General features: G+C 39.6%; 1 protein-coding gene across 1 annotated transcript in view; it reads left to right on the forward strand.

The window, feature by feature from the left end:
- The window catches only part of KNDC1 (kinase non-catalytic C-lobe domain containing 1), a 104,183-nt gene that overhangs the window by 71,059 nt on the left and 8,230 nt on the right, over nt 1–24,894 (forward strand). Inside the window, 9 exon segments of the mRNA XM_030570230.1 lie at nt 270–664; nt 15,066–15,159; nt 15,271–15,368; nt 15,673–15,884; nt 18,272–18,385; nt 19,097–19,244; nt 19,517–19,696; nt 23,803–24,015; nt 24,335–24,417. Of these exon segments, the coding sequence (XP_030426090.1) occupies nt 270–664; nt 15,066–15,159; nt 15,271–15,368; nt 15,673–15,884; nt 18,272–18,385; nt 19,097–19,244; nt 19,517–19,696; nt 23,803–24,015; nt 24,335–24,417 (1,537 nt within the window).

Raw genomic sequence — 24,894 nt, forward strand, 5'->3', positions numbered from 1 at the left:
TTTAAAAGTGTAATTACATAATGTTAGTCTTATGCCCTTTAAACTTATGAGTCACCTGTTTTTTGTCACTCTATTTGCCAGCAAAGTTCTAGTAGCCTTAGATTATTAAGTGGTGGTGGTTGTCATGACAACTGACAGTGTCACAGTCACGGGCATAGGTGGCTTGACAACTGCTTTTCATATGCCTGGCATTTAAATCTAAAAAAATAAACCGAAATTTAGATATGCTCCTATGTATGACTGTTCTGTTTCTTTGTTCTCTTTAAAAGGGAAAGAGAGACAGGTGGCCTCTGACACCAAAGCAATGCCCACCTCAGATATATCTTGGGCTGAAATGGACTTGGATGAGCTTCCACGAGATAATTTTGAAAAAGAATTGAGGCTGCAGAAGGTTATATTAAGAACAGAAAAGGGTGGAAGTTGTTTACAAAGTAATGATTGTCTCAGTCCTGACTTCACAGAAGAGAATAGAGAACAAGAAGAGGAGACTTCTGAAAATAATTACCCTGTCTCCCCCAGCTCATCTGACTTTCAAAGTTGCAGGCCTGGTTGGAGCAGTGCATTCTACGGGGGAGAATGCTTTAGTTCAGAAGTTTACAATTATATGAAAAAACTTGGAAAGCAGGAAGTAAATAACTCACAAAATATAGATTCAAAAAGAGTGGTAAGTACTTTGATTTATGAAAATTCAAGATGTATTGTAATGCTTATTGATAAAGATGAGATATTTAACAATAAAAACCAGGAGGTGATGGTCCTCTTTTTCCTCGATGTTAAATTAATATACAATCCTTTATCCTGCTTACAGCAGGTCTAAATTGGGCCTAAGTGTCTTCGGCCATTAATGTCCAATCATTGGCAGACCCTGGATCTCCATTTGGTTATACAAGATTCTGCAGTTCTCTTTGAGACAAGGAAAAAGAAATTGTAAAGGTTTATAGACCTCAGGTATAAGTTGTAGTATAGTGTGACTCTCCACCCTTGCCATATGAGGTTATGAACATAATGAAATTGCATCGGCCCAGTAAAGTCTTTGCCTCTTGTTGATTCTTAAATCGTAATCCAAAATGCTGCATTATTATATAAATAGTATAATAGCTTGGTCGTTTAAAGGGAGTTGTACCGGGGGGGAGGGGAGGATGGCATACATACGTAAATTAAATGCCACGCTGAAAGCTCTGACCTCAAAGCAGGGATGCCTTTAATATGGAATGAGTTACATGGTCTTTATGTTAACACAGGCTTCCCTAAATGGCTTGCAACCTAGTTTTACGAGTAGCATCCCTGACACCTAGGGATTCAGGGCTTATCTTCACAGTAAAGTTAACTCAAGTTTTAACTTGAGTTTTTGGCCTTAACCTCAGTTATTTCCATACCAAAAGATCTTTATTCAAGTGTCAGGCAGCTTTTAACTCGAGTTGGCTGGCTGGTATAGGCTAAACCTCAAGTCAGCATAACTCATCAGCTGCTAACACAACCATTCTGTAGTGTGGATACAAACTAGCTCTGCTTGAACCCTGCTGTGGGAAAGCAGTGAAGGAGCACAATGCCTTCCTGTGCCCAGAAAGGACCAAACTAGCTCTCCCACACAAAATTCACTTTGAAAGAGTTCACGGAGAAACCTTGATTATTGCAGCACAAAACCATGGGATATGCCCCCTGAAGTCTTAGCGACAGACAGAAGTGGTTGAGGTACCATTGTGGATAGAGCAGTTTGAGTGTTATTTTGCTGTGTGGCCACTCTCACTTGAGAGATGTAATTCAAATATAAAAAATTCTAGTAAACTCATCAGTGAAGACATACTCTGTGGTCTGAAAATGGGTCTACCCATCTAGAAAGTGCTATTAATCCTGCTGTCTGATTTATCTTTGTATCAGTCCACCGTGAACAATCTATTGGATTTGTCAATATATTTCTAAATAAATATAATGAAGTGCAACCAAGTAATCAGAAATAACAGATATAGACCCTTTTGCTTCCAAGTAATTAGTTGAAATACCACTTGGACCACTCTCATTGATGGTTTGGTGTATGTGAAACAAATAATAATCTCATTCCAGTTCATTACAATTGACACCTTTGTTTGCAGTCTCGGCAGGGAGGTTAAGGATTGGATGAGTATGTCCTCCTTAGCCTTGATGTCAAGTGCAGGTACATTACTGAAGCAGCATGGGAATCTTGACTTATGATTGTTGTGTGTCAAAAAAGAGAACAGACTTCTTCAGGGCTGTCAATCTAGCAATTTGGGCATATAATTCTATAGCAACATAGAATTATATATGGTCAGTTAAATACTGCTTGGGCATATCAAGTACAAAAAGAAGAAAAGGATTACATACTCTCCATTGCTCAAAGGACTATTTCCTGACTGCAAAATTGTAAGGAGTTATTTTGAGTATCTCCAGTGTTTTTTTTTCCCCCACCCCTACCCTACCCTGACATCCACTTTTTTTCCTGGGGATTTATAGATTATTAAATGATTTAGTTTGATCCTAAAAGATATTTCTGCTCTTTGGCAGCGGTTTTATTATTATTATTATTATTATTATTATTATTATTATTATTATTATTATATTTATATAACTTGCTAGAGTACAGTATAAATGAAGCAAGGTTTAAAGTAATTTTGAGTGTGTCCCTTTTGATTTTACTTGGAAAATTAGTGCATATTAGTGTATGTTGCTGCTGTCTGCACTACCTACATAACTGGTAGACTTACACAAACACCTTCTAACTTGCATTTTCCTTATAATGTATGTGGTAACATTTATCATGAGTTAGAAAAGAATGTGGGAGGAAGAAGTTAGTTTTGTGAGGAATCCTTACAGAAAGTGATACTTTGGTGCCTAAGACATTCTTTTTTTAACTCTGTTATACTCCATGTGTATTGTGAAAAGTATAACAAACATCATGTACCGAGTGTAGGTACAGTTTAAAGTTGAGCAAATGCATCGGGAATGCACATGCTTACCTCACTGAGAATCTGTGCATTATATTGATACTTTTATTAATTATAAGTAGCTTCAAAAGTCTTTGTGGACAGAAGTGAGCCTGATTCCGATCTTGCTCTGTCGACTCAGTGGAGTTACATGGATGTCCAGCTGATGCAAATGAGATCTGAATCGGGAACTATTATATGTTTGGGCCATATTTACACTACCAGCTTTGCTCGACGGAAGTTACATTGGCATAAAATTTGTATATTGCTTGTGCACATGCATGCTCAGTGGCTTGCGTCGTCACTTTGTGTATTCACCATGTGTTCTTGTACCAATCCAAAGTGCAGTGTCCCATGGGTAGATATCTCAGTGTGCCAGGCACCACCCTCTGTCGCAATGAGTTTTGGGGGATTTTTGCAATGTGTACAGGGTAGAAATGAGCTGCTCTGGGAGCTGAGTGTCACGTTCCCATCAAGCAACTTTCTCTATCCCATAACGCCATCCCTATCCCATGACTTTCTCACCTTTTTAAAAATCCCCCAAACCACATGGCTTTTCTACACTAACTTTGTAGTGTAGACTAGATCTAAATGTATAAGCAGGGGTAAGATAATGAATTACAGATAATAGAAACACGCAGTATATTACAATGAAAGTCCTGTATAATATTGTTGTGGAAAAATTCACCCACGTGTCATTTTGATCAGAGACTCAGCCTGAGGCCTGTTTATTGACGAACACACCAATGCGTTGGGGGTAGCAGTTGTCGGAACTGCTCCCCCAATGTTAAGCACACAGCAGCTTTTAAAGCTTAAAACCGCAAACAAATTACACACAGTTAAGTAATAAGTGACCATATTCGGAATCAAATTGCACATACTTGAGTAACAGTGACCTTATTAGGAAAAATAGAGTTAGGTTCTTTTGGTACTTTCCAGCCATCTGTTGCAACCTTGCCTAGGATGGGTGCAATGTGAGTAGAGGGCTTTTTGGTGGTTACAACCTTGCCTTTTATGGGGTGCTTATTACACAATTGTCCTTTTACAGGGTCCAGTTGCACAAATGGGGTAGGGGATGGCATGGTTAAACAAATGGAGTAGGGGGAGGTATGGTCTATGATTGATTCACATCTATAGGTTACCTTATTGCTTCACACAAGCGGCTATTCTATTTTAATAGCAGTAGGCACATATTGCAAATTGTTCCTGTTTTGGGGGCTTTCCATCGCCTGCCCTCTGGCCCCGCGTCCCAACCCCTGACTCTCCTTGTCAGGGAGCACAATACTTAGCTTAGCTCAGGTTTTGGTTCTGTTGGCCTGGCCCAGGGCAAGCAGAAAAGCCTAGAGCCATAATTTTCCCCCACAATTTCTAAAGTCTATTTGTAAATAATTTAAAAAAAAAAAACTCAATGTGGACTTTTCCAAATAAGGAATAATGTAACCTGATGTGTTGTGATAGATACAGGGTCAAACTGAGTTCTAGTGTACGTTCTGTTCACTTCTTGTACGATATAAATACCCTTTGAATGCACTGCAAAAGAAAAATCCATTTTCTAAGTAATGCATACATAATTTAAGACAATACATCCTGCCAGATAATATTTATGTACAGATAATCTCTAATATATTTTGAAAAGTATAGAATCTTAGATTAATTATTAAAAAGACTCCATTTGAATCTTTGTTGTCCTGCTATTTTTTCTATTTTTTGCATATTTTTGTTAATACACAACAGGATATTGGATTAAAGCCTTGAGCAGTTTTCAGTCTAGTGCCTTTTTTCCCCTTAATGCCATGCTGTAGTGTGCCAGCAGAATGATTGATTGTTGCTGTTGCATTGACTTTCTGTAAAGCCTGGCATCTTCCAAAGGTCACAAAATAAGGACCTAAAAAGTTGGCTCTAAATATAAAATTATTAATTTAAATCTTTAAAATTTGCTACAGTATAGAGAAGGTTCTTTCCTAAAATGCTGACTTTCCATGTACTCCGTGAGAAACATCAATGTCAGAAAATTAACCATTAGAGTCCTTGTAGATAAAGTTACTGAAACTGCTACAGAATTTTAGTTTTATATATGTAAAATATTAAATTAGACTTCCTCTGTTTCTTTTTACATTTTTTGTGAGTTATATCAGTATTCTGGAGTGTGTGATACTTAGCTCTGAATCAGTCAATTGCAGATGTGTAAAGCTGTCCAACACTTACATCTCCCATCCTTTACCTTTTATTAACAGTCAGGAGAAAGATAATATAACAAAAGCAATTGTGTAATAACATAGCATAATTTTAATTTCAGTATCAGCTACTGACAAGGGAGCCAATCCTTCCCTATTGTGATCAGTGTGGATTTTGTTGTTAATTTAAAATCCAGAGATTTGTGCCTTGCTTCTTAACAGTCTGCCCTGTTAGGAGCAGGATTGGGGTTAAATTTTTCATTTTAATGTTATCTACAGTACCATTTTATTTCAACACAGCAAAAAACTTTATTTGTGTCATCTGAAAAATGTAGGGCCTGATCCTTTGATTTAAATGTTAGTGTAAGTTACACATGGATGGCATGTTGTTTAGGCAATAGGTGTAAGTGGGGAAAATGTAGTGCAAGTTGACATTAATTATGTGTGCAAAATGGATGTAACTTACTAGTGATGAGCTAAAATGCTGAAAGTGTAGGGTTCCCTCCCCACCTCCTGTGGAGGCTTGCTCCAGCCCCGCTGCATGTCCCGAACATTCCTATGTGACCCCCAGAGGGGCGCGCCTCACAGTTTGAGATCCATTGTGTTACCATGAGTTAACTATTTATGCTAAATAATCTGTTCTACCTTGTATTGTGCTGTGACACTTTTTGAATCCCTTTCCTAGACCTGAAGAAGAGCTCTATGTAGCTTGAAGGATTGTCTCCTTCATCAACAGAAGCTGGTCCAATAAAAAATATTACCTCACCCACCTTGTCTCTCTAGAAATCTAAATACTAAGATGAGTGAACTTCTGTGCCTAGTATTAAATAAGGATATTGATATAATAGGCATCACAGAAACTTGGTGGAAGATTGATAATGGGACACAATAATACCAGGATACAAAATATATTGGAATGACAGAGTAGATCATGCTGGTCATGGAGTGGCACTATATGTGAAAGAAAACCTAGAGTGAAATATAGGAAAAATCTTAAATGAATCCAACTGTACCGTAGACTCTCCAGGAATAGAAATTTGATGCTTGAATAATAAGAGCATAGCAATAGGAATATACAACTGGCTAGTTGACCAGGATGATGATTGTGAAATTCTCAAGGAAATTAGAGAGGCTACAAAAATAGAAAACCCAGTGATAATGGGGGATTTCAACTGTCCCCCTATTGATTGGTTAGGTGTCCCCTCAGGATGGGATTCAGAGAGGAAATTTCTCGACCCTATTACTGCTTCTTGGAGCAGCTAGTTCTGGAACCCACAAGGGGAGAGGCAATTCTTTATTTACTCCTAACTGGAGTGCGGGATCTGGTCCAAAAGGTGTGAGTATGGCTGAACCACTCAGTAACAGCAAACCTAATGTAATTAAATGTAACATCCCGGTGGGGGGAAATGCCAAAGAAACCCACCACAGTAGCATTTAACTTGAAAAGGAGAATTACACAAAAGTGAAGACACTAGTTAAATGGAAACTAAAAAGAATAATGTCAAGAGTGAAATGTCTGCAAGTTGCATGGAAACTGTTTTAAAAACACTATAATATTTGCTCAAACTAAGGGTATGTCTATATCTACAATTTTGCAGCACTGGTTGTTACAGCTGTATTAGTACAGCTGTATAGGGCCAGCGCTGCAGAGTGGCCATACTTACAGCAACCAGCGCTGCAAGTGGTGTTAGATGTGGCCACACTGCAGCGCTGTTGGGCGGCTTCAAGGGGGGTTCGGGGAACGCGAGAGCAAACCGGGGAAGGAGACCAGCTTCCCCGCGGTTTGCTCTCGCGTTCCCCGAACCCCCCTGCAAACCGCAGAGAAGGAGACCTGCTTGCTCGGGGGTTCGGGGAACGCGAGAGCAAACCGGGGAAGGAGACCAGCTTCCCCGCGGTTTGCTCTCGCGTTCCCTGAACCCCCCTGCAAACCGCAGGGAAGGAGACCTGCTTGCTTGGGGGTTCGGGGAACGCGAGAGCAAACCGCAGGGAAGGAGACCTGCTTGCACTGGGGTTCGGGGAACGCGAGAGCAAACCGGGGAAGGAGACCAGCTTCCCCGCGGTTTGCTCTCGCGTTCCCCGAACCCCCCTGCAAACTGCAGGGAAGGAGACCTGCTTGCACTGGGGTTGGGGGAACGCGAGAGCAAACCGGGGAAGGAGACCTGCTTGATTACCAGAGAGGCTTCCTCAGGTATGCTGGGATACCTGCTTATTCCACGGAGGTCAAGAAAAGCGCTGGTAAGTGTCTACACTTGATTACCAGCACTGGATCCTCTACACCCGAGACAAAACGGGAGTATGGCCAGCGCTGCAAACAGGGAGTTGCAGCGCTGGTGATGCCCTGCAGATGTGTACACCTCCTAAGTTGCAGCGCTGTAACCCGCTCACCAGCGCTGCAACTTTGTGATGTAGACAAGCCCTAAATCTGGTGGTGAGGGCTCTGCTTGAAGCCATTTGAATCTCTCCTTCTCCATTGTTTAAAGATAGAGCTGATTAGACTCAATTGAGAGTCTTTGTTCTGTTAAGTAATCACTACAGCTGAAATCACTGATAACCAGGTCTAGCTGCTGTATGTGGGACAATGCTGCAGTGAAAGAATGCTCGGCCTGCAGTGATGTTACTCACTACCTGCTGATATCACTGAGAGCTGGTTTGAGTGGTAGAACCTCAGAATGTAACGTGGGAGTGAATAGAAGTGTAGCAACACCGGAGTGAACAGAACCAGGCAGTGGCACCAAAATGAGCAGTGGCACTCGTGAGTCAGTTGCAGAGGTGACAGCCGAGCTTGAGGACTCACTTCCCTCCAACTCCCCATCACCTCTCCGGCTGGGTGGCGAACTCACCTCTGAACTCTAGACCTTCGCTGGCCAAGTCCAGCAACTATTGAGTGGGATGCAGTGGAGGGAAAAAGCAATAGCAGGTTGAAGGAATATTTTTTGGACTTTCACACTGCAAAGTGAGAAACTGAGGCAAAGGACATTGCCCAACATACTCTGGGGTGGTGGTTGTTTATGGTCACATGCTTTCGAATCACGGTGATGGTGTTTTCCCAAATAAATGCCATGTCCCTTTTTCCTCTTTATTAAGTTTTCTTCTGTTATACACAGACTCATTGCTTGCGAGTGGGGAAGTATTCTTTGAGGGAGTCAACAAGCATGTGGATAACTATATCCAGTTGACATAGTGTACTCAAACTTTTAAAAAACCTTTGACAACGTCCCACACTGGTGGATCTTGAGCAAAGTAAGGAATCATGGCATGTGAGGGAAGGTTATCTCATGGATCAGTAACTGGTTAAAGGAAGCAAAAGATAGGAATAAATGGTCAGTTTTCACAATGGGGAGAAGCAAATAGCGGGGTCCCCCGTTTCTGTAGTGGGACCTGTGCTATTCAACATATTCAAAAATGATCTGGGAAAGGTTATGAAGGGTGAGGTGGTAAAATTAGGAGATGATACAAAATTACTCAAGATAGTTAAGACCAAAGCTGACTGAAGTGCTACAACAGGATCTCACAAAACAGTGTGAATGTGCAACAAAATGGCAGATGAAATTTAATGTTTATAAATGCAAAGTAATGCACATTAGAAAACATATTCCCAGCTATACTTACAAAATAATGGGGTCCAAATTAGCTGTTACTGCTCAAGAAAAAGGTCTTGGAATCATTATGGATTGTTCTCTGAAAACATCTGTTGAAGATGCAGCAGCGGTCAAAAAAGTTAACAATGTTATGAACCATTAGGAAAGGGCTAGATAAGACAAAATATCATAATACCACTATATAAATCTGTGGTATGCCTACCCCTTGAATATTGAATGCAGTTTTAGTTGCCCCATCTCAAAAAAGATTCACTAAAATTAGAAAAGGTACAGAGAAGGACAACAAAAATATTTAGGGGTCTGAAACAACTTCTGTATGAAGAGAGATTAAAAAGACTGGGACTGTTCAACTTGGAAAAGAGACTGCTAAAGAGGAATTGATAGAGGTCTATAAAATCATGAATGATGAGGGGAAATTGAATAGGGAAGTGTTATTTACGCCTTCACATACTGCAAGAATCAAGGGTTAGCCAATGTAATTAATAAGCAGCAGGCTTAAAATAAACATAAGGAAGTACTTCTTCACACAATGCAGTCAACTTTTGGAACTCATTGCCTGAGGGATCTTGTGAAGGCCAAAAGCATAACTGGGTTTAAAAAAGAATTAGGTAAGTTCATGGAGGATAGGTCCATCAATGGCTATTAGCCAAGATGGTCAAGCACACAACCCCTATGATCTGGGTATCCTTAGCCTCTGACTGCCAGGGGCTGGGACTGGACAACAGGGGCTGTGTCACTCGATAAGTGCCTTGTTCTGTTCATTCTCTTTGAAGCTTCTTGCACTGGCCACTGTTGGAAGACTGGGTATAGGGCTAGTTGGACCATTAGTCTGTCCCAGTATGACTGTTCTTAAAAAGGTCTTGATGAAAAATAGGTGTAAATTTGGTTTCTCTGTGCAAGAACTGAACAAGTTCTTTATCTCAATTTTTTACTTGTATACTAGACACAACAGGATAAAATGTTAAGTGTCAGCTAAAATAGTGGTAGTGTCAGTATCTGTTATTCTTCTGCTTCATTTGAACTGATTGCTATTTATCCCAGTTATTTGTTCAAGATCAGAAGTCTTCTTAAATTATCCTATAGTTTCTAAACACCAAAAGTGATTCTTTTTCTTTTTCTGACAGTGATTGTATACTGGTCATCAACTTTCTTTCACTTAGGCACTTGGTTTTTTTATTTAATCAGGTAATTTTCAAATTGATAAATTAGCTGGATACTGGTTTTCCCATTTGTCCGTCACTCTGAATCTGATGAATATGTAGTTATAAATCTTCAGCTAAGTGCACAGAAATTTAGTTGTGTGACTCCTATTAATGCTAATGAGCTAAACCTTTGTACACTTGTCAAAAACATACCCCTTAGTGATAGGATTTTTTGCTCAAACTCAACTTCTAGTAAATCTTTCCCATTAAAAGTGAATCTATTTACCAGTAACTTGTTTGATATATTAGCTGTGAACGATGTGTTTGCTGATCCTGCTTGCTCTCCTCACGGGAGTTCTGTCTAATGCTTTCAGTGAACTTGTCCCATTTAAAATGCTTTCTACTTCATATAACTGGGTCACCAATGATTAGCTTTGGACCCAAGTGCAAAAGCCACCAGTTTGAAAAACTGTGTCACACTTCATGCTTTAACATTCTTCTTTCCTAATGTCTCAGCAGATCTCCTTTTGTGATTCTCTTTGGTTTGCAAGTTTTAAATTGTATGTATCAGATTGTAATTACTGTTTCTCTTTCTGCTATGAATTACTTTTCTCTAGTCTACTAATTGCACTTGTACTGTTCCCATTTTGATCATTAAATGTAAAAATGTGCTCTAACTTTAATATTCTTGTACTTTTCTGTGACTTGTTCAGCTGTACCACGCTGCTTTTGGGAAGTGTACTCTATAACCATAGCATATAACATATTTTTGAAGTGTCATTCCATATTTTTAATTTCTTATATGGCCCATAACTGTGATATATGAATATCTTATGGAAAAATCCTGTGGTATTTAATACGAAATGGTCACTTTTCTATAGGTGTGTTTGAAGTCTATTGAACTGTGTTGGTTTAATCCTTATAAAATTCTGTGAGACTTTCCCATAAGCATTCTTGACAGTCCACTTCTTTTGAGAAATGGCCAAGCCACCCATTCAGTCTTCCCTTTTGGTCTGTAATTCATCTGGGGATGATGCCTACCTTCTCCTCAGGTATGTGAGGTGGGAGCTACTATTGTTGCCTCATTTGCCTTCATTTTTACGGTGGGTAAGGTTGGAGATCAGACTTCACCTTGAGGAGGAGGTATTTGAATGCATGCATACGCCGTGAAATCAAATTCCCTTCACGAGCCAAGTAATGGTCAATAGAATATAGCCAGATTAATCATCTTTCACATGAATAACATAAAAAAATTGTAAATAAAAAAGTCACACTCATATTCTAACATAATATAATGTAAAAGTTAAGAATCTGAAGAGCTTCTCCTGTCAGTGTAGTTAACCCACGTCTGTGAGAGGCGGTAGCTATGTCTATAGGAAAAGCTCTCCTGTTGTCAAAGCTCAGTCTACACCAGGGGTAGGTTGGTATAACTTTGTCACTCAGGGATGGGGATTTTTTACACACCTGAGCGACATAGTTATACTGTAAACTTGCATTAGTATATCATAGAATATCAGGGTTGGAAGGGACATCAGGAGGTCATCTAGTCCAACCCCCTGCAGGACCAATCCCCAGACAGATTTTTGCCCCAGATCCCTAAATGACCCCCTGAAGGATTGAACTCACAACACAGGGTTTAGCAGGCTCAAACCACTGAGCTATTCCTTCTCGCCCAATGACCTAAAGACCTGGCCTTAATATGGCAGATACTTTTTGTTAAATTTGCAGAGTGCAAAGCCCAAGAAAACCTATATTGCTGTTCAGGGATTTCAGTTAACCTGTATGTATTTTAAATAATGGCTAATAAAGCCCCTGATTCTACTACTTTTCCTCTTACTGCTTTGAAATTTTTCTCAAATACTAGAAGAGGATCATTGCACACAGTGAAAGATACTAGGATTGCAAAAGAGTTTATATTTTTTAAAGAAACATGAACATATTTATACTTAGATGTATAAAAATTAAATAGCACCTTTTTTTTCATTTACAAGACCGTTCTAGAGAGTATGGAAAATGTATCTATCATGTTCTTCCTCATCTTATTCTAAAGTGCTTTCTAGTGTTTCATTGTCCCCTGGTAGCATGAAGAATTTCGGATATCCTTGTAGCTATGCCCCAACAATGTAAGTACGATTTCAGTAGTTTGATCCCTGTACGTTAAACTAACATTCTCTTCCTGAAGCACATAATGACCTATTAGGACAGGTCTCGTGGTTAATAGTGCTGTCCTCTGGGGCACCTCTTGGCTTCAAAACCTTTTACTTCTGATTTTGAATGGCTTCTGAGTTATGTGCTTAAAGTCAAATGCATCGTCTCACGAACAGCAGGATTAGTGCACTTGCAACAGTGTCACTATCAGAAATCTGAAAAATAGCTTGAAGGGGGCTCTTGCTTCAAGAAGGACTAGTTGGATTAAAGTAAGGACCATATTCTTTTGTCTATGAGGTACTTTTATTGAATTAAACTATAGTTTGATTTTTTTCACCAAAGAAGAATACAAGTTATTGTATTCTTAGAAATGCTGTATCTTACCCATGTTATTTTTGTTCAGTATTTAAATTAATTTATGTACTTACCATAGCATTTCCTCTAAATATACCACTTTTAAAATGTAAGGCAGTGTCTCAAAGAAAAAACCAGTGTCTTAATTATTTTAGGTTAAATAAGTTATAGTATTTCCTATTCCCCTTTTTTAAAGTAATCTCTCTCCCTTCTCTCTCTGATAAAATTGCTACTTGCAATTGTGCTCTTTCATGTCACTTAGGAGAATTCAAACTATCATGTTTTATTAATAATCTGAGATAATCCTACTGGTATAATAGGTGAATGTGGTATTTTTCCAGGAGCCCCCTTTAATATCTCTGTTCAGTAGCATATCAGTCTAGGACTTTTACTATCATACTCATTGCTGTAATTTGGACCTGATCCAAAGCTCAGTGAATCCCAAGGAAAGATTTCCACTGACTTCGGTAGGGTTTGGATCCAAGCCTTTATTATGGTGAAGTCAGTGAGTGTCTTTCTATTTACTTAACTGAGATTGGATTGGGTGTTATCTGAGCAGTTTACAAATTTAAAACAAAAAGCATGCAAGGCAAAGCTGAGATGTGGTGCAGAGCCTGTGGGTGGTGCCACTTTTGTACTTTGCCCAATGTTGCTACCATTTGGCTTAACTTGGAGGAGCTTTACAGATGCTTTATGTCAGCTGGTAATCATCCAAAAAGAGCCATTATACCAGCTAGGAAACAGCTGGAGTACAGCAGTGGTTGAGTTATGTTCCCTTCCCTCTGACATGCTCATTACCTGGGACAGGGTGGAAGTCGGAGTGGTGAGTGTCTTGGAGACAGCTACCCTGCCCAGGAAGGAATCACTATGTAGCCAGTTACTCTGGCTTCAAAGATGTGGCCCATGTTTCTAATCATTTGGCACCTTTTGCATAAAATATATAGGAAAAAAAGTAATGGTGAAATTGACCACTTCATGCCCATAGAAATGAAGATCATAAATACATCTAGCACAAGGGTGGGCAAACCTTTTGGCCCGAGGGCCACATCTAGGTATGGAAATTGTATTGCGGGCCATAAATGCTCACGAAATTGGGGGTTGGGTGTGGGCTTTTTTAGAATGGGGCCAGAAATGAGTTCAGGGTGAGGAAGAGGGCTCAAGGCTGGGGCAGGGGGTTGGGGAATGAGCTCCAGCTGGGGGTGCATCTCTGGGGTGCAGGAGGGTGCTCTATGCTGGAACCGAGGGGTTTGGAGGGCGAGACAGGGATCAGGGCTGGGACGGGGTTGCGGTGCAGGAGGGGGTCAGTGGTGCTTACCTCAAGCAGCTTCTGGAAACAGTGGCATGTCCCGTCTCCAACTCCTGCGCAGAGGCGCAACCAAGCGGCTCTACATGCTGCTCCATCTGCAGGCACCGCCCCTGCTGCTCCTATTGGCCATAGTTGCTGGCCAATGGGAGCTGTGGGGGTGGCGTGGGGAGCCCCCTAGCTGCCCCTCCACGTAGGAGCTTGAAGAGCAACATGCTGCTACTTCCGGGAGCCACGCAGAGCCATGGCACGCATGGAGCGGGGCAAGGCCTGGACCTCACTCCCCAGCAGGAGCTCAAGGGCCAAATTAAAACATCTGAAGGGCTGGATGCAGCCTCTGGGTAGTTTCACACTCCTGATCTAGCATTACAGCATTTGGATAGTTTTGTTCAGGTTGAGTTATATATCTTGTTTCATTGACCTTCACGGAATTGTGGTAGACTATGGGTGTTCACAATATACCAGTGTGTAAGAAATTAATTTAAAGGATAGTATGTTTATTATTTGTACACAGGGAAGAATGCAACATGACAAATCATTAGGCAAAAAAATGTGTTGAAGTAGAAACCCTGCACACCTTTCTGTATATACCACTGGGGTGCAGCATCTGACCACTGTAAAATCTTATATACTGATTTTAAGCGAACCACAAATTGAACTTTAGTGTCAGATCAAAAACACATAGGGACTGTTCTGTAGTATTACACAAATCCACTATTTTAAAGAATGTACATGCTGCATGCAGGTTAATAGATGGAATTTTATCTTTGTTTTTAAAATATTCTAAATAACTTGAACAAAACTTAGATCTGGCATAAATGGATTCAACTTCCACTGGTTTTCAATGAGCATTATTTCTACATATTGTAAGGCCGAGTGCAGCCACCTAATTTTTTTTGGTTGTTTATTATTATTATTATTATTTATTTTATTAACTATTTGTATTGCTTTAGGGCCCAAGAGCCCAAGTCAGGGATAAGACCTCTGTACAAAACAGAGTGCTGTTTAAAACAGTAAGACAGTCCCTGCTCCAAAAAGCTTACAATCCAAGTATGAGACAGGAGACAACAAATGGATACAGACAGACCAGAGAGAGCAAGTAAACAATGAGACAATAGAGTCAGCATGATAAGCAGTGGTCTTCGTGGTTTCTGAATATTCAGTTTTAATTTTACATCAGCCCTCTTTGCACAGAAGTACAAAGAGGCTTGGTGTAACTTTCTCTTCTAGCAAAGATAAGTGTTAATATTTTTTCTTGGTGAATTTCCTGTTCCTATCTATTGGATGTTCTTGCCTTTGTGTTATGTGAACCAACCTTTTTATTTAATATAATCAAACTGCTTATCAGAACTGCCAAGTAGTATAGTTTTTAACATTAAAATCAGAATGTTTTCCTTTTTTGATAGGAACTTGAACAGATACTAATGATTGAGACAAAAAATTATAGGAAAACTATAAAATTCTACCAGAAGCTTTTACAGAATGAGAGAAGAAACAAAGGTAAAAGTACAACTGATATGCTAATAAAGGGATTTGCCTTAAATCATTTCATATAAATCTCACAACTGCATCAAAATGTGCTTTTGTGCTAAATGTATTTTACATCTTAAGGTTCCGAGGTTAAAAGTATGTTGCCCAAATTGAGGGGACAGCTACAAGAAATGAAATCCAAGGTGCAATTTCTTGAATTGGTGAAGAAGTGTCTACAGGCAAGTCAGCTTTGAATTCACTTTATTTTTATTTGTTTGTTATACAGGTGGCTATAATAGTGTAACTGGATGCTCAAGTCAGTATATTAAATTTAAAAAGTTTTAAACAAAAGTCATAATTTTATAAAGAACTTTTAAGAATTACTGACTGAAATTCAAGTAACTGTTAACTAGTCTTGTTAAAAAGAATGACTTTAAATGTGATCGTGGTTTTAAGTTGAATTGACTTTATTTCCTCCGATTTTTCATTTTCATCATTTTTCAGTTATTTCCTTTTACATTGCTTTGACTCTTCTTCACACAGATCATGTATGCAGAGCAGTGGGGAGTGGAATCATGTGCACTTCCTACAGTAGTTAACATTACAAGAACTGATGTGTTGGACGTCAGCCCTTTGGATGAGTCGTCATTGCTCATTTTCTATAATATGATAAAGCACCAATGTAATAATCAAAACAGGTCAAGGATTCTACAAGCTGGGACGCCACTTGGGTTAATGGCATATCTATACTCTAGGTATGCTGTATTCTATAAATCCCTAATCTACAGGGCAGAACAAACATAATTCTGTTTAAAAATACAGGATTCATACAAATCTAGCTTCCATAAATAATGTTTGTCAGCATTATATAACTACTCCTTTGCTTGTATTAACTTAACAGTATGCAGAAATAGTATTTAATTGCAGTCATCAGCGTCCAAATGGCAAAAAAGGAAGCCAGGTAATAATAGGCCTGGTGGAAGGCCTGAGACCTGATCCAACCCCTCCCCACCGTATTAAACCAGATTTCCCTCTTTCCCACCCTAATTAGATGGGGGCAACATGATTCCTCCCCTCACACTTCTCCCTGGCACTCTGCCCAGGTTCTTGAACTAGGCACTAGATTTGGGTCTGAGGCCTAGTATGCACCTAAAAATTAGATCAACCAAGCTACATGACTCAGGGCTGTGAAAAATTTTGCATCCTGTATGCCGACCTGACCCCCACTGTAGATGCAGCTAGATTGAATAGCTGCTACATCTTGCAGAGGTGGATTAATTACATTGATGGAAAAACCCCCTCCACTGGTGTAAGAAGCATCTATGCTACAGCAGCGTAACTGTGCCACTTTCACCGCTGTAGTGTTTGAACAGATGGACTGTCATGATGGTATGTAAACTCATGTCTTGGCCCCTGAAAACTCTCAGAGGCATCATAGTCTAGCGGATGTGGCGCTGGATTGGGACTTAAGAAACTTGGGTTTTGTTCCCAGTCCTGCCAATGACTTGTTTAGGACTCCTTTTCCCCATCTGTAAAATTAGGATAATAATGATGCATATCTCCTTTTTGAAGTGCGTTTGCAATTTATTGGTGAAAAATGCTACATAAGAGGTAGGAACTATCACCATCTTCCTCTCCAGCACTGGATGAATATCAATATACTTGCACATTTCATCAGCTTTTCTCACAGAGTTTACTCCTGGAGGAATTGTGCACCACTGTGGAATGCAGAATTTTACAGACTTCCCTGTTTCCCACCCAGAATTTCTGGCCTTCATTATGGACCACTGGATTCTGCAAAGCCCAGCTCACAGTCACAGGCTGGGCTGGAGGCTGCATGCCTTTTTGATCCTCATTCTCCCAGGGAAGGGAGAGGGCCTGGGAGACCCAGCCAGCTCTGGCAAAGGATGAAGAAGGACAGAGCCTCACCACACTATGTCCCCCAGTGGGATAGTAAAGAAGTTGGGCAGAGTAAAGGCTCTGGGGGTGCCGGTGTCTGGGCAGGGAGCTGCCTCACGGCTGGGCTCTGTGAGGAAGAGGGTCTGGTGTCTGGGCTGGGGGCTGCTGCATGGCTGGACTCTGGGGGGATGGAAGTGCAGGTGTCTGGGCTCTGGGGGTCCCATACAGCCCCCTCCAATACCCCCTCCCAACTGTAACTGGGTTGTTGTAGATGTTTCTTTAACTCTCTACTCCTGGAGGCATCTTTTTTGCTGTTGTCTGTATTGTTGACAGGTATTTTGAAATAAATTACCAAAATAATTGAAACTGGAGTGATTATATTGCATTGTATTGACAAATAAAATATGCAGAATTTTGCAGAATTTTAAAATATTCTGCACTGAATTTTTAATTTTTTGGTGCAAAATTCCACCAGGAGTAAGAGTTTTAGCTGATTTCAGTAGCATTGTCCAGCATATTGTTTCTAGGGTTTGTTTCTAGCCATGGTACACATAATATTTTAACAATAGATGAGCTAAAGTTTTTAATAAAGAAACATGAAGTTCAGGAATTGAAGTTACTGCTTCTTAACAAATAAAAATATGAAGAATAAGAATATTTCAGTTGTAACTAAATCAGGCTGGAAACTTTCCAGAAGAACAGTTCCATCACAAACTGTTGTTTTGAGAGAGGTGAAATGTTCCACAGGAAATTAAAATGTTGATGAGCCCCATGCAGGATTCCAGTTGAAACCAGTCTGGTTTCTTGCCAGCTCCCCAGCCTGCCTCTCTATCATCCTGACTGCACCAGACAGAAAATATCAGTACTTTGAACAAGAAAATAAGATCCCTCAAGCCGTACAAATTAGAGTAGCAGCTTTTAAAATCATTCTAAAACCACAGAATATATTGTATACAAATTAAATTTAAAAATAGGAATGTGGAAATTGAGATGGTTAATTTGGAAATTTTCTAATTTTGAAAAGTCAGATAGTTTAATGTTTAGAATTCCCATTCATGGGAAATTCCAAATTTTATTTTTTTATTCCAAAATTGAACTTTTTTTTTTTACTTAAGAATTTTCCATGGAATGGGAATTCAGACTTTCAATCTGCTCTAGTTGTAACTTTTTTTGTTGCTACGTTTTAATACAAGAAAAAAACTGTATCATTGCTTATCTGAAGCTTTTTTCTTATATCCCACAGAAATGCATTTTTAGAAGGTTATGTACAGCAGTTCCTCTACACATTTCGTTATTTCTGCACACAAGAAGAATTGTTGAAGTTTCTTCTTGATAGAATCAGCAGCACTTTATCCAGGTACAGTTAAGTTCCTGTGAACAAAACTGTCCAAGTTCTAGAGACTTTTCTCCCCAATGTGAAAGAAGTATTTCTAAAAAGAAGCCCCTAATTGAATTGAATTTTGTTACTTTTTTTTTTTTAAAGAGATTTTCTTGTGAATAAAGGAATGTCTGCACTACAAGCGCTGCAGAGGCACAGACACTTTCTACATCGACAGAAGGGGTTTCTCCATCACAATAGTAAATCCACCCCTTCCAGGGGTGGTAGCTAGGTCGATGGAAAAAATCTTCCATCAACCAAGCTGCATCTGCAGCGGGGGTTGGTTCAACCTAACTACATTGCACAGAGCACAACATTTTCCACAGGTTTGAGTTATGTAGGTAGGGGTCGACTTAAGTGTGAAGTGTAGACCAGGCACAAGAGTGGAACACAGTGAAAACAGAGTAAGTTCTGTACTGGACAATATGCTTTCTTCCTACTTCCACTCTGAACTGCTATTGACTTCAGTGGGCATTTTATCTCAATAAGTAGCTGGATATTGGGACATTTTTATAAATGAAACTTTTGTTCCTCTAGAGGTGTAGATGCCAAAGAAAGGGAGACTTGGGGGTTTTTTGTTTAAGTAATACAACTGGCAGAAAATTCTTGCACTTTTCTCTCTCAGCCTCTTTTTAAGATTAGACTAAAATGACAGTTTCAGTGCACTCACTGCCTTTCTCATATTACCAGTGCAAATGGGAATCCCACCTCTCTGCTTATCAAAATATACAATCGGAGTTTCTACATTCTGCAGGCTTGGATTGAAGACTGTTATAGTGTAGACTTTGCAATAAAAACTGATCTTTTGTGCATGCTACAAGACATTATTTCTTCCAAGGTAACTTGTTATAACTTCTTGTTATTTTGGTGAAAGCTTTAAGTAAAATGTCATTTAAATCAAATGTAGTTATGGTATATACGCAGACCCTATTATTAGGAGCCTTGTCTTTCTGAGTAAAATTAGTGTGAAAAAATTATGCCTAGTGACACTTTCTTGTTACATGGCTGTAATAAAATATGTGAATTTTCTTATAAATGCTCTTTACTTCATCACTAATCTTTTAAAGAAAAATCAATAGAATTGCCTACTAAAACCTACTTTCCATTTAGATTGCTCCATTAAATGGCTATGGTGAACGTTTGCTGGCAGTGCTTGAAAATGCTACTGGCGGGAAACATGGCAGTGCTTTCCAGTGCTATAACTGGGATGAGTGGAAGGAGGAAGAAGAGAATGATACAAAATCTTTACATTCATTATGCAAAAAGCTCTCTGAAGATGTCAACCAAAAGGCATGTAGTTTCTTTAGCTTACTTTATATAGAGAGCTGTCTTGTATATTTTTCTTGCAAAAATAAAGGAATTTTGAATTTAACACTTTAGGCCCCAATTCAGCAAACCTCTTATATATGTGCTTAAGTCCCATTGACTTAAAGTTTAGCATGTGCTTATGTGATTTACTGATTCAGTACTGATTTGCTACAGTCATACTAATTTTAGAGGCTGTAAAATGTTTACTTCTGTTCCATTTTGAGACTCATAATTGCTGAAAGAATATTTTTCCCTATGAAATTTGCTACTATTGTAAATAACTTATTGTGATGCTCAGTACCTCGGGGGAACACCATGCACCCCCATGTTCATCCTTATAATATGATTGTGTGGTATCCAATGCAAAGTTTGTCATGTTGGGTGTCTTCGGAAGGCTCATGATACACTGTGTATTGTTGTTATAGTAATGTTATATGTTAAAGGCTGTAATTTCATGTATATAGTTATGAGGCTGAAAATGTGTTCTCATGGCTTAAAACAAGCTCAGGAAGACTCCCCAGGAGCAGAGTGGCAGTTCACACCTCATCAGGGCATGTATGGGACAAACCCAGCCCAGCCTCACAGGAACAAAGGACACTGGCCTAGGCAGCAACAAAGGATCGGTTGGACTCTCAAATCAGTTATCCCCTTCCCTTGGTCAGTTTGGGACTATGATGAGGTAATGCTCACCTGACTCTGAAGGGGCGGGGCGGCAAAGCCAAGATGGAAGAAAGAACACGATAAAGGGAGAGATGTTTGCCATGCTCTCTCTCCTCCATCTACAGACACCACCACAAAGCGAGTGAAGCACTGATCAAAGGGGAGAGCTTGTCTGAAGAGCAACCAGCCAGCCTGTGGTGAGAAGCATCTAAGTTTGTAAGGGCAGTGAAAGTGTTAAGATCAGCCTAGAATGTGTTTTGCTTTTATTTCATTTCACCAAATCTGACTTCTTGTGCTTTGACTTATAATCACTTAAAATCTGTCTTTTGTAGTTAATAAATTTCTTTGTTTATTCTACCTGAAGCACATCAGAGACTCCCCTTGGGATAAGAAGCCTGGTACATATCAATTTCTTTGTTAAATTGATGAACCCATATAAGCTTGCAGCATCCAGTGGGCATAACTGGACACTGCAAAATGGAGGTTCCTAGGGTTGTGTCTGGGACTAGAATTATTAGCTAGTGTCATTCGGTTGCGCCATCCAAGCAGTGGCTGGCCAAAAGTGCTCACTCATGTAACTGCGAGCAGTTTACATGCTAGAGGTTGTGGGAGAACAGCCTCTAGGAGTGGGGGTTCTCAGAGCAGAGCAGGGTAAGGCTGGCTCCCAGAGTTGAGGATTGGAGTGACCTAGCAGATCACCAGTCCAGATAACACCAAGGAAACCTGTATAAAAAAGTTTAAAATGAACAGAAGAAAAAGTGCTTTTTGCCTACAGAATTTCAAAACTTTACTGCACCTTCCTCTTACACTACTGACTCTCATAAATCAGAATTAGAAGACATCAGCTGGTACAAAGTAACTTCGGAGTCCTGAGAATCCAATAGACTTTGCTTGAAAAACAGCATCCTCACAAGAAAGAGTCCAAAGTGCTTCACAGATCAAATATGCTAGTTGAATAGCAGGATCCTTGTCCCAATGAGCTTACAGAATGTTACTGCCTTTATACAAAAATCCCATAGAATTTAATGGGGTTAAATCAACAGAGCTCTATGGAAACTTTGGATAGTTTATAGCAAAGATGGGGCATGAAGAAGAGAGGAAGGGAGACTTGGATAAAGGAGCAGCAAAATAAGTGGATTTTTTTATGTACTCAGAGGAGGAAAAGAAATGGAAATGAACAAGGCTACAGACCAGGCAGTTATAGTCAACAACTCATTACGTAACTAGAGGCTGAACTAATATCACAACAATGAAGTTCATGAAGAAGGCACAATAACTCAAGATACCGAAGGGGAGAAGAGGCAAAAGTATGCCTGCCATACACACACACACAAAAGCAGGAGTCTAGGATGAGAGCCAGGATGGGAACTCTGGAACAAGAAAGATACTGTTGACAGTGACATGGTGAAGGTTTAACTATGCAGTGCGTTTTGAACATAGACGACATACAGTAGGTCTAAATGTCCAAAACGGTAAGTGAGTACAGCTCCATGAAGATCCTTGGCGACACACCCCGTGACACAAGGCCTGATTGGGATGTTTTGAAGTGGACATGTCAGAGGCAGAAATTCACGACTAGTTAGTGAGAAGTTATCCATGTAGAGGGGAGAACTCAGCCTGTGAGAATGTATAGAGGGAGAAAAGGAGGAAGTGAAAGACTGAGCCCTAGTGGGGCCACCAACTGTGTGGGAGAGGAAGAAATGAGAGTTCCCAAGAGCAAGGCAGAAGCTGAATCCATCATAGGACAAAATAAACCTCCATATGTATTTTATAAACTCAAACTATCTCTATATCTTTTTTAGGCTACCTAGAAATAAATAAAATGGTTCCATTTATAGGTTTAGTTTTCTTGTTTTTATACCTACATCCTCAATGCTGTGTACAGGCACACTAACAAATTAGGTTTGTTTACATTACTGGCAGTTAAATGGCAGAGCAAGCCTAACATAAATTGGGTATTCTCTCCCGTCTCCACTCAATAGTTTGTCAGCTTGGACAGCATGGGGCAAGGGACAGTGATTATTATTAAAAAAAAAAAAAATTGAAGTCTAGGGTATGTATTCTCCTTTACCAGTTCATACAGTGTTAGGGTAGCCTAAATCTGGGGCCCTAAATTCATTCAGTTTCTTCTTAAATGAATTAAGTTCAAGAGAAGAATTGGATAGTCCGAAGAGACAAGAATGATTGATTATTTAATACAAATAACATGATGTAATGTTAAATTAGCTGTAAACTTATTACTGGCAACTGTAATCCTGTATAAGTTGATCAATTATATGATGCATTTATTGGAATGTCTAATTTTTATATCCTCAGGCACTGACGTGGTAGAGTAGCAAAGATATTTTAATGAACAAATAAGAACAAGGGCACATTGTTGACTCATATCCAGCTTCTCGTCCACTGTAAGCCCTAAGTCCATTGCTGCAAATCCATCTGCTATGTCCTTCACACTTGCATGACAACAGTTCCCAAAGTGGATGTCCAACTCCAAAATGATTTCCCATTGACTGGTAGCAATCCAGCATTGCAAGTTGCAAGATAGTGCAATTGCCACTCGCTTCTCCACTGTCAGTGCAGCTCTCAAGTGTCCTTGCACTTGAGGGTTCGGGCGAGCTCAGCACACCGATCCAGGATTGTGGCTTTGCACATCTGAAAGCTCTACAGCCATTGCTCATCATCCAAAGTCTGCATTACAATGAAATCCCACCAGTTAATGATCGTTTCTCAGGCTCAGAGGCAGCATTCTGCCATCTGCAAATGCTTCATGAATGCCACCATCAACCTTGAACTGTTCTTTGCTATGTCCCACAGAAATCTATCCTCCACAAAACCATCATGTTCCCTGATGATTTGGTGGTTCTTGGAGCTCTGCAAATACTGGAGGATTGTGTGTCTTGTGCTTGCAACACTCATCACAATAGTCCAGTGCTGTGCAGGCTCTATGCTTCTGTCAAATGGCAGACAGTGAAGAATGCTACATGGGTGCTGGGAGATTTTTTTTTAAAAGGTGAAAATTATGGGATATAATTGACATTATGGGATGGAGAAAGTTGCATGCTGGGAAGTTGACCCCTTGCTCCCAGTCACCCTTGGATGACTTGTTTCTACTCCATCATGTATTATCCAAACTTCCCAAAACAGAGTGCTCTGAATGGTGGCAAGTTACACTCTGGGATATCTACTGATGATGTACAGCGTGGTGCACCAACACAAGCACTACTGGTACGTATTCGCAACACCAATATAAGGAGCCAAGTATGCCTGCACAGAAGCAATATACTAACTGTGGTGGCTTTATGCCTACATAACTTGCATTAGCAAAAGTTTGCAGAGTAGACGTTCCCTCAGTAAGTTATATTGAGAAGAGACATCATGTAGGCTTTAGAAAAGTTACAGCTGTAATAAGCTACTTTTTTCTTGTATAGAGCTTTAACTGGAAACTCGCCAAAGGAAATGGCCCTATTACACATCATCAGAAACAAAGACCATACACAGTTGGGTCAGCTTTACCGAAGCCATGCTATTACAGTTCTACAGAAAAATTCTCTGGCTCTTATGCTAAAGCAAATGAAGGAGGATCTCTCTTAACTGAATATAGTGCACAAGAGCTTTGCTGTCAACTGACACTGTTACAACAGGTAAAAAGACTGGATTCTATTGAGAGTGAGGACAAATCAGTGTAAATGTTTGTTGTGTAGTCATCCTTCTTCCTTCCCTCCCTCACCTCATGTGTTGATTGCTGTTTATTCTGAGGTTCACAACACCTATGGAAAAATAGCCCAGTTTCCTCCCCAAGTCCCTGCAATGTCTGGAGTCACTAGTATCAGGAGTTCTGGTAATGGTTTCTCCTGAGAACCTTAGAGAAGAGAAAATAGAGGAAGAAAAAGTATTTCTTGTGATACCTAAAATAATTGCCATGCCTAATGGTCACTATGATTTAAATTTTTGTCTGTGCAGGAAATGTTTCATAAATGCCATCCAGTACACTTCCTAAATTCAAGAGCACTTGGTGTCAAAGATAAGTTTACCACTGTACAAAAGTAAGTGGGTTACTTTTCCTGTCCCCCCCATCCCTGCTGATGCATTGTTGATTTTTGTATTACACCCTATGTATATAAGGAAAGTGGGAAATGGAGAATCTACATTGTCTTTCAATGTAAAAAAAAAAATTTCACAGTGAGGAGTAATGGAGTTTTATCCTTCCAATGACTTGTAAAATGAAGTTCAGCAGACCAAAAATTTTTCTTTAGGCCACATTGTCCAGGTGACTTGAAATCCAGAGTAGAGCAGGTCAAAAAATATTTGCTGAATGTTTTTGAAAAATATCACAATGTTTTTCAAGTATATTATGTTGTACTTATATCCATATAGATGGAAAAATAATGAAATTCTATCTTTTAGTACTGATTTGAATAATTCATATATATTTGTAAACATATAGGAATTTTATTGCAGATTTTAAAGAAAAGTGATTTCAATTTTTATTACTTGCCCAGCTCTAATCCAGAATAAATATT

This window comes from Gopherus evgoodei, chromosome 7 (assembly GCF_007399415.2).
Source record: "Gopherus evgoodei ecotype Sinaloan lineage chromosome 7, rGopEvg1_v1.p, whole genome shotgun sequence".
Classification (NCBI taxonomy): Eukaryota; Metazoa; Chordata; order Testudines; family Testudinidae; genus Gopherus; species Gopherus evgoodei.